General features: G+C 37.0%; 1 protein-coding gene across 10 annotated transcripts in view; it reads left to right on the top strand.

The window, feature by feature from the left end:
* The window catches only part of CSNK1A1 (casein kinase 1 alpha 1), a 58,056-nt gene extending 47,377 nt beyond the window's left edge, over positions 1-10,679 (top strand). For 4 of the 10 annotated variants that reach the window (XM_055285696.2, XM_063643219.1, XM_063643220.1 and 1 more), the window contains one exon: positions 1,346-1,430. In XM_055285696.2, coding sequence (XP_055141671.1) covers positions 1,346-1,380 — 35 coding nt within the window. In that variant the 3' untranslated portion in view covers positions 1,381-1,430. Of the gene's footprint in view, positions 1-1,345; positions 1,431-3,595; positions 4,010-5,708 lie in introns of those variants that run through there. The other 6 variants (XM_055285697.2, XM_055285699.2, XM_055285700.2 and 3 more) reach the window with 3 other exon arrangements.
* Positions 10,680-11,156: the final 477 nt, after the last annotated feature.

Raw genomic sequence — 11,156 nt, forward strand, 5'->3', positions numbered from 1 at the left:
TGACTTTATTTCAGACTAACAATGTTAAGATTTTTTATTTTGCATGTTAATGCTTTAGCATTTAAAATGGAAAATTGTGAACATGTTGTAATTTCAAGAGGTGAGTTTGGCATTACCCCCAAGGTGTCTTATCTTCTCAGTTGCAGAGCATCTCATTTTCTCTCTTAAATGCTCAAATAAATGCAAAGCTCAGCACATCTTTTCTAGTCACAAAAATAATTCTTTTATTTGCAGTTTAACTACATATGATCTTAATTTCAAAACGATTCCTTTGTTTTTGGCTTGATTTTTTACAATGTTGCAAATATCAGGCTCCCAGGGTTTAATGTGGAATTGAAGTCTGCAGCCAGGCCTTGCAAGTTGAAGATAACTGGGGCAAATGCCATTGAAACCGCTAGTCTTATTTCCTTTCTACCTTTCTGTGGCACTCTTACTGCCTATAAGGAGTAGAACTGTTAGGACACACTGTTGCTATACAGTTTGACTCCGATTTTCATGTTTTGTTTTTCTTTTCCCATTTCTGGGGCTTACCTCCTGATACCTGCCTACTTTCTGGAAGTAGTGGGCAAGTAAGATTTGGCTCTTGGTTTCTAATTTTTAAATTTCTGAATGACTGCTCTAGTCTGAACTTGGCCTTTATAGATTAATCTTTGCTTCACATTTTTAGTGTTTTATTTAAACTATTTTATAATTTAAAAATAGATTCTAATCTGAAGATACTTTTCAAGAAATATTATTAACTGATGTCATCCTCATCCCAGCAGCTCATCTGTTAGGAATGAAGTTGAGATGCTTCTATTCCATGTTTTTGTATTTGAGAAGGATTCAAAGTTGAAGGTTTATTGTCATTGGGTTTTTCAGATGGTGACATTTAAACTCAGGATAGCAAACCCTAATGTTCACACAGTGCTGTGCCTCTGCATCTCAGTTGGGATAGTTGCCCCTTTTGAGTGTTTTAATCATTGTGTAACTAATCATAGTGTCAAGAAGTTCATAATGTGTTATGTAGCTAGTGTCACTGAAAAACAGTCCTACCATTTTAGGTAAGACCAAGTAGAGTCTCTAACCCAAGGACTTGTTACACCTGACAACCTATAGTGTATTTGCTTTTTCTCACAAAATGAAACCAATTTTGCTGAAAGCTAGCTGGGATAATAGGATCATCACAAGTTGCAGTTTCTATAACTAAAATTAGATTGAAATCTCTTCTGACCTAGAACATTTTACTTCAGGCATTCAGCAGATTTCAGAAAGAATTACCTTATTTTGAGTTAGTTTCTTTGTTAGTTTACTGTGTGTCTCTTCTTCAATAAACAAGCAGAAATTTGTGTCCTGCCCTATCCAGGTCTTAAAGATGAGAAGTTGGATCCACTGAGCTAGTTTCCTTTTTGGGGGGGGGAAGAACTGTAATTAAACTTGTTTAATCCTTATTTTGTATTGTAGCTATTTTTTGTAAAAGCAACTTAAAATCTTATAAAAATTTTATAGCGTCGTTAGAGACAATGGTCATACAAATTATCACATAAACATGGACTTGAAAAATTAGGCTTTTCATAAAACACATCACATGTCATTGACTGCTTTTCAGAAATACACTTCCAAGGCAGTACATCTGTATTGCTACTGAAAAGTGCCACTTCACAGAACACAGACTTCTTTTTGCTCTTTGACATCTTCTGTTTTTCTTTTTTAATACAAAACTTTGTGCTCAAGACGAATCTTACATGAAACTCTCATAAACCATGAAAATGTAGCTGGCCTTCGGGCCTTAGGCATGAAATAAGCATGGGGAACATATTCCCCTAACTTCTACCCCCAGCCCAGCAGGTTATCCTTTAAGAAATCTCCTAGGAATTCTGGAGTTTGAAAACAGTTCCTCTATGTTATTCCTGCTTCCAGTCTCTAAGTAACAAGGGCATTTAAAAGCATAGTCTCTTAAGGTCCACTGTGGTGGTTTTTTATTTAAGAAATAACTCAGCTGGGCGCAGTGGCTCACGCTGGTTATCCCAGCACTTTGAGAGGCTGAGGCAAGCAGATCACTTGAGGCCAGGAGTTTGAGAGTCTGGCCAACATGGTGAAAACCCATCTCTACAAAAAATACAAAAATTAGCCAGGTGTGGTGGCGTGCACCTGTGGTCCCAGCTATTTGGGAGGCTGAGGCAGGAGAATTGCTTGAACCTGGGACGTGGAGGTTGCAGTGAGCCAAGATTGTGCCACTGCACTCCAGCCTGGGTGATAGAGTGAGACTCTTGTCTAAAAAAAAAAAGGAACTCATACAGCTCAATGATACATTGATCCCAATAAATCGTTTTAATAATGATGAAAACATCCTACTGGGTTTTTCTAGTTAAAAACTTTAGGACAAGCGCAGTGGCTCATGCTTGTTATTCCAACACATTTGGGAGGCTGAGGTGGGAGGATTGCTTGACCCTAAGAGTTCTAGACTTGCCTGGGCCACATAGTAAGACCCTGTCCCAGCTCCCTGCAACATCCTCCCCAACCCAAAAAAAAAAAAAAAAAAAAAAAGCCAGGCACAGTGGTGAGTGCCTGTGATCCCAGCTGTGTTGGGAGGCTGAGGTGGGAGTATCACCTGAGCCCTGGAGGTTGAGGCTGCAATGAGAGCTGTGATCATGCCACTGCACTCCAGCCTGGGCAACAGATGAGACCCTATGTCACAACAAGGAATTTTTAGAAAGTGCTTTTTAAATGCATTTTATTACTCTTCACAGAATTAAACTTTCAGAGGATTTAGTATTATTGAACTAAGTTTCATAAGTGTATTTTAAGCAAGTAAATCTCTAATGTAGGAAAATCCCCAAAATGGTAGCATTTACTAATGTTTTATATGGTAATTTTTGAAAAATATATCTGATATTTCTTCAGTAAAAATGGTGTTGTTTTAATAACTTACTAAGAATGTTTAAAGATTCTTTAAGTCTGGCTTATCTAGCTAATGTGGGCCTATTAAATAATAGGCAGACTTCCTTATATTCTTTAGATCTTTTCAAATACTCCATTCCAATATCCATCAAAAGACTTCTCTTTATGCCAATTATTATCTGTACTAGTTTTTAATGTTCAATTACTACAAGATTATAATTAGTTTTTATTCATGTTCCCAAGAAAAATACGTAAGATTCACACCCAACACACTTCGAAATTTATTTCACTCCCTTTGACTGTATGTGATTATCAAAAAAGTATTTTATAAGTAAAGAAAAATGAAATATTTTTAGGACATTCAAAATCTAATGAAGTTCAGTGTTTCTTTAATTGAGGGCAGGCAGAGGTGGGGGAGAATTTCAGAAGGTAGTGAACCCAAAGGTGGATTCTTGGATAATTCTACTATTCTGTACTCTCAGCATCTTAACCCATCTGTTTACTACCCTAACCATAGTTACTAAGTGGAGTTTTATCATAATAATATACACAGCTATCAAAGTGTTGACATTCAGAGGAGATTACAAATATTATTTTTCTATCATATTGACCTACCATGTCCACAGTCTTCCTTGAATTACCTTCCAATTTTACTGGGCTGCATCTACCATTTATGTCTAGTTTGACTTTTTCTGACTTCACCAATTGCTGCTAGGAACGTGCTGGTCACTCAGCAGCACACCCACATCACAGGGGAAGATCTTGAAATACCTGGACAGTCTGAACACGCTGCTCTGAATACACTCAATTCTAAGAAGTACCAGGGAACCGCATCTTCTTGCTGAAATCTTGAATTTTTGTCAGCTTTTTTTTTTTTTTTTTACTGTGGACAGTAAAGCTGGAAAGATCTAAATAACCCAACAGGAAATGCCGATGAAGGTGCAAGAGTTGGTTTGTGGTCATCTGGAGTCCATGTCTCCAAGACTGCTGGACCTTCAAATTCTGCAACTTGTTAGATCATCTGGATGATAGCACAACTGTTAGAAGACCTAGAAGAATACAGCATTGCTGTGACTCGGTGATGAATGCAGACCATCTACCAGCTGGGGAAAGAATCAATTATAAACAGGTATTTTAAAACTCCAGAACATCAGAAATGTATAGCAGAATGAATTCTGTTATAAGGAAGACAAAAGAATTCAGTCTGTTTTTTAATGCAGTTTAGGAATAATGTATACCTCCTATACTTAAAATTGTCATTTATCTTTCCCATTAAATACTCTTTTAGTTTCTGCAGGGAAGGAAGAGTTATTACAGGTTTTTTTTATTATTATTATTCTTTAACTTTAGATACTGCCAATCTGATTTAAAATTCTCCAAACTTAATTCTGTGCAACCAACAGAACCACACAAGCAGCCAGGCACTGTGGCTCACTCCTATAATCCCAGCCTTTTTGAGGCTAGATGGGAAGATCACTTGAGCTCAGGATTTTGAGAACCATCCGGACAACATAGGGAGACTTCATCTCTATTTTAAATAATTAAAGAAAAAAAAAAGGCCAGGCGTGGTGGCTCGCTTCTGTAATCCCAGCACTTTGGGAGGCCAAGGCGGGCAGATCATGAGGTCAGGAGATTGAGACCATCCTGGCTAACACAGTGAAACCCTGTCTCTACTAAAAATACAAAAAATTAGCCGGGGCCGGGCGCGGTGGCTCATGCCTGTAATCCCAGCACTTTGGGAGGCCGAGGCGGGCGGATCACAAGGTCAGGATATTGAGACCATCCTGGCTAACATGGTGAAACCCCATCTGTACTAAAAATACAAAAAATTAGCCCGGCGTGGTGGCGGGCGCCTATAGTCCCAGATACTTGGGAGGCTGAGGCAGGAGAATAGCGTGAACCCAGGAGGTGGAGCTTGCAGTGAGCCAAGATCGCGCCACTGCACTCCAGCCTGGGTGACAGAGCGAGACTCTGCCTCAAAAAAAAAAAAAAAAAATTGGCTGGATGTGGTGGCAGGTGACTAGTCCCAGCTACTCGAGAGGCTGAGGCAGGAGAATGGCGTGAACCCAGGAGACTGAGCTTGCAGTGGGCGGAGATCGCGCCACTGTACTCCAGCCTGGGCGACAGAGCGAGACTCCGTCTCAAAAAAAAAAAAAAGAAAAAAAAAACCACAACCATGTTATAGGAAAAGTTAGTATAAATGACATAGCATAATTAATATTTTCAAAATAACTTTTGAAAAGTTGTCTTGTAGCGTGAAGGGATCCTAAGTTTCAAAAGCCCATCACAAACTTACAAACCTTACTACTACGTAAATATCCCTTTGAACTAGTTTCTGGTTCTATTTAAAAAGTCGAAAACATTTGAAATTAATTTGCAAATAAGAACAGATATACACTGTGTGGGGAGGCTGAGGTGTAGGATCTCCTGAGCCCAGGAGTTTAAGTCCAGCCTGGGCAACATAACAGCAAGACCTCATCAAAAAAAAAAAAAAAAAAAGCATATCTTTTGTTTATGTTTTTTATAGACAAAGTCTCACTATGTTGCCCAGGTTTATTTGGAACTCCTGGCTTTAAGTGATCTTCCTGCCTCAGCCTCCCAAAGTGTTAGCATTACAGATGTGAGCCACCTCATCTGGGCCAGAGCATACATTTTAGATTTCAGATTGGGTGGCGGGCAGGGATAGAATATCCTTGTTAGTTATATAAAAATAAACTTTTTTTTCCTTTTTGCAGATTTGAAATTTAATTAAGCTATTAACTTTTTAAGCATCACATCCTCCAACTCTGTTTTAACTCCCCACCCCCCCCCCCTTTTTTTTTTTTTAGGAAAAGGGATTCATTCCTCATTTTAACTGATGTTACAGTGAAGATGGGTTCTTGAACTCTTGGAAGCCTGGATAAGCCACCTAATCCGCAAGATAAAAACCAAAGACTAATATTGGGGAAAAGAATGCTTAGTACTTGAAGACTGAATGTTGAATACCTGTTGAATATTCCTATTGAGGTTTTTTCCTAAATATACTTCAGTAACATCTTAGGACAATTCACTGGAGAAATGTTGATCCCTGGCTGGAATGTCATACCATTGACCCATCTGAAGAGTTAAAGCTGGATTTGACTGCTCTTTTCTACCAAGAATATTGTTAGGGTAGCCTTTTACCAGTTTCTAAACAATTGTAATCATTTATTGACTCAGCAATTCCTCAGATAACAGGTCAAAAGATGTACAGATATATTCTAAAGTTTTCCTGTTATTAAAGGCACAAGAGTTTCCTTGTATTTTGACTGACAATGTAGCATGTTTCCATTTTAGTTTGTTAGTGATGGTGGTTTTCCCTCTGAAAGCCATTTGGTGTATTCACCATAACAATTAGTTTAACATGATTACATAAGAAAACTATGATAAAACCCAGCAATTTTAGTAGTTGTGAAAATACGTTTTTTAAATCATGTTTAAGAAGAATTGCAGGACTTGAAACCAAATCCTGATGGGGGAATTCTGTTTAATCCTGTTTAATCTGTTTAATTTCTGTTCAATCCTTAGTTTCTTAACCTGCATAGCTTATCCTATATTGTACTTTCTTTCTTTTTTAAACTCCCAAACAAGAAGCTTGAAATGTTTCCTGTATTTTAAAATTGAAATTTGGTCACAGGGTATAGTCAGATTTTTATTAAGGTTTGGTTTGACAACCTTTAAAAGAAAGGTTAAAAGAAAGGTTTACCTCGCTAATACTTCTTAATAACATGCATCAAATGATATTCCCTATGGTGAAGTATATTCTCAAAGTTTTGTTATCTTTCATTTTTGGCATTTGCTGCTTATGGACTTAGTACCCAGGCAACAAAGATCTATTATGCACCTACTCTGTTGTATGTTTGCTGTTATTCCCCCCCCCCCAAAAAAAGAGCATATATGCATAAGAAATAAATATTAGAATTATTTTGTTTCTCCCACAAAGCCCATGGGAGATGGCCCAACAAATGTTTAAAAAGTAAAAGAGGTCAGGCACGGTGTCTCCCACCTGTAACCCCCACACTTTGGGAGGCCATGGCGGGTGGATCACGAGGTCAGGAGTTTGAGACCAGCCTGGCCAACACAGTGAAACCGTGTCTCTACTATAAATACAAAAATTAGCCAGGCATGGTGGCAGGCACCTGTAGTCCCAGCTACTCAGGAGGCTGAGGCAGGAGAATCGCTTGAACCCAGGAGGCAGAGGTTGCAGTGAGCCAAGATCATGCCACTGCCCTCCAACCTGGGTGACAGAGCGAGACTCTGTCTCCAAAAAAAGAAAAAAGAACTAAAAAGAAAGGAGCAGTTTATGATTGAAGGAAACATGACCTGGGCTGAAAAAGTGAGGATTGATTGGAGTGGGCTAGAACGAGCTATAGTTTCTAGCTCATTTGTAAGGAGGTAGACAAAGGGGCATTGGTGCCTCAGAGTGGGTGTCTGGTGAGAGGAAAAACGGTGCTTGAGAGATTTTCAGGCTATTGCTGTTGGACAGGCATATTTTCTCCCTTTGCCTTTAGCTGTAGATAAAGTGTGGTTATGACCTGAGGCTTCTTGTATTCAAACTTGGCCTAGGGCCTATGTAGAGGCCCTAGGGTCTACTTGGGGTGGAGGAGGGAAGTATTTGTAGAATGTGTAGGCTTGAGAAGTAAATAAAGCCAAAAAAGCATCACTTGCTTACATTTTTAAATGAGTCATAAAACAATCTTTCTAATGCGGCTGGTAAAGAAGTTTTAAAGGTCTATCCAAGGTTTCTCTACAGAAATTACATGCTTCTCAAGTCTTTAGTAAAATAATACAGATAATTATGCCTTGAATGCATTTATTATTAAAGTTTACCGTTTTAATTTGTGTCTGAAATAATTTGTGCTCATGGTAGGATTAAAATTGTATTCTTTAGTTAAAGCAAAGCAATCTGTTTTTCATTGATTTGATAAATATGTGAATGCCTAATATGTTCTGGGTACTAAAAATGCAGAAACATGCTCATTTGAATTACTAATAATTATTTTAGTATGCTGAGAGGCTTTGAATTCACTGTACCCCTCCTTCCTAGAGTCATTCAAAACAGAAAAAATTAGTTTTAAGTATAGATTCATGTTTTTCTGTTTTAAAAAGTTGAGCTAATACGTTTCACAAGAGACGAAATAACATGAGCCACTATAATTATTGGCTCAGTTCCACCCAATTTCCATATTTTGGGTGTAATTTAAAATTTTTAACTTGGAATTTTAACTTTTTTTTTTTTGTTTTGATTTTTTACCAGGTTTCTAAGCATGAACTGAGGAACAGAAGAAGCAGAGCAGATGATCGGAGCAGCATTTGTTTCTCCCCAAATCTAGAAATTTTAGTTCATATGTACACTAGCCAGTGGTTGTGGACAACCATTTACTTGGTGTAAAGAACTTAATTTCAGTATAAACTGACTCTGGGCAGCATTGGTGATGCTGTATCCTGAGTTGTAGCCGCTGTAATTGTGAATATTAACTGAGATAGTGAAACATGGTGTTCGGTTTTCTATTGCATTTTTTCAAGTGGAAAAGTTAACTAAATGGTTGACACACAAAAATTGGTGGAGAAATTGTGCATATGCCAATTTTTTGTTAAAACCTTTTGTTTTGAACTATACTGCTTTGAGATCTCATTTCAGAAGAACGGCATGAACAGTCTTCAGCCACAGTTGTGATGGTTGTAAATGCTCACAATTGTGCATTCTTAGGGTTTTTCCATCCCTGGGGTTTGCAAGTTGTTCACTTAAAACATTCTTAAAATGGTTGGCTTCTTGTCTGCAAGCCAGCTGATATGGTAGCAACCAAAGATTCCAGTGTTTGAGCATATGAAAGACTCTGCCTGCTTAATTGTGCTAGAAATAACAGCATCTAAAGTGAAGACTTAAGAAAAACTTAGTGACTACTAGATTATCCTTAGGACTCTGCATTAACTCTATAATGTTCTTGGTATTAAAAAAAGAAAAGCATATTTGTCACAGAAATTTAGTTAACATCTTACAACTGAACATGTATGTATGTTGCTTAGATAAATGTAATCACTGTAAACATCTATATGATCTGGGATTTTGTTTTTATTTTGAAATGGGAGCTTTTTTGTTTACAAGTTCATTAAAAACTAAAAACTTTCTGTAAGGAAATGAGATTTTTTTTAAACAACAAAAAATGCCTTGCTGACTCACTATTAAAATAAAAATCTCCCCAATTTTTTGATAGACTACTTCAAGCCATTTGTTACATGGTATTCCTTTGCAAGTCAATTTAGGTTTCGTGTTATAACTTTTCCTCTTTTTTTTAAGAAAAATGAAAAAAGTAATTCTTTTGTCTGAAGGGGAAAGGCATTCTTTCATTTTTTTCTTTTTTTCTTTTTTTTTTTTATGACTTGCAGGCACAGTATCTAGTACTGCAACTGCCAGAACTTGGTATTGTAGCTGCTGCTCGCTGACTAGCAGCTGGACTGATTTTGAATAAAAATGAAAGCATTAAAGGGTTTCCCTACAAAACATTTTTCTTTAAAATACTTTTGAAATGGCTATAAGCAGTTGACTTTCACCCTTGGAGAGCATCACACTGTGTGAGGTTCAGTGATTGTTGACCCTCCCCAGCCCCTCCTGCTTCTTTAAGTTATCCGTGTGCGTGCGCTTCCTCTCAATCTTCTTTGCACGCTCATTTCTTTTTCTCTGACCCATGAGAAAGGAAAACTTACTGATGATAATTTTTAAATAGTGTAATTTATTCATTTATAGCATGTCAGGATAAATTAAAAGAACATTTGTCTGGAAATGCTGCCAGGAGCCTATTGTGTAAATGTAGGTATTTTGTAAAATAACCTTGAAATTGTAAATTGACACGTGTTTGGTCAGATTGTGTCAAAGTTTAATTTGTTTTGTTTTCTTTTTTCTTTTTTTTATTTGAAAACTACTTTAGCAATAATTAATTCCATGATTATCACATTCTGCCATTAAGGGATATTAGTACCGTAATACTGAAGAAATTTTATTAAGTCTGAACTTTTGGGGTAGGCAGCTTCTTTGTTTCTTTTCTATCCACCCTTGTCGGTTGAGGTATTTGTTTCTTGACTAATAAACCCTTTGATACTTTTAGCCAGAAATCGGTCTCATAAAGCTATTTTTGAGTATAGTTTGTGTAAAATAAAAATGTTTAGCTTTGGTAATAACTTCCAGGCTGAACTCCCTCTAGCAAGATATTTTTCAGTGCTTTTATTTACTATGCACTTAGACTATGCACTTTTTCTGAAATATTTTTGTAACACTTTTTTGTATTTTTGCCATTTGAAAAGGTTGTGGTGTAGTTGGTCTGTAATTAAGTTGCAGATTTAAAACTGCTGTTAGCTTTGTAAATCAAAATATAGGTGTTTTTTGTCCTGGTATATCGTCATTCCATCTGCAGCTGGAGCTGGAATCCCATTGATCTTCTAGCTACCATTCATTTTCTTCACTGTTCACAAAAGAAGAATGTGAAATTCAGTGAATGCTGTTACTAATCCTGTTGCGAGATGAATCTCATTTCACCAAAATTAAATTATGTTTTTCCGCTAAAATGATACAAGTTGAAGACACATCACTCTGAAATTGGAAGACCTCACCACTTAAGGCTCCACAGTGGCTTACTCAGCTGAACTCTAGGTTACTACTCTTTACTTTGTTCACCCATTGGGGGGTGCAGTTTTTTTTAAAATGTTGGGAGATGGCCATTCTAACTACTGTTGAATGTCTCTGTTTTGGGAAGGTATAACAAGAAATAAAAAAGAATATATATGAAGGGAGAGACTGGTTATCTCCTCCCATATGGTTGTGCTTATCCTCTTATGGCTTACAAATGAATATTTGGAGGTTTGCTTTCACAATGATTTCCCATCAACAAATATTTTTATTAAGATTTTTCCTGTTTCTGTTAGTCCTTGCAGTACTCATAAATGTTTTAAGCTGAGCATACTGTAATAGTCATAAGTTTAATTTCATTATAATAAAAATAGTCAAACAAAAGAACTTTAGAACCCAAGACAGTAGTTTTCCCTAAAGTTTGCTGAACTATTAAGGAATATGTTCTTATAGCCCTTGACTAGAATGAGTCATGGGAATTCTAAGAAGGGATGGCCTAGACATTTTTAGCTCAGTTAAATTCAGCATTTAATGCAGGTGAGTTCCTGGGTCGTTTTCCAACTAGTCTGGAACAGTTTGGTTCTGACTCAAACTGGTATAAAGCATTATTTTAGGTTTTCTCTTTGCCAGTTTTTAA

This window comes from Symphalangus syndactylus, chromosome 7 (genome assembly GCF_028878055.3).
Source record: "Symphalangus syndactylus isolate Jambi chromosome 7, NHGRI_mSymSyn1-v2.1_pri, whole genome shotgun sequence".
Taxonomy (NCBI): Eukaryota; Metazoa; Chordata; class Mammalia; order Primates; family Hylobatidae; genus Symphalangus; species Symphalangus syndactylus.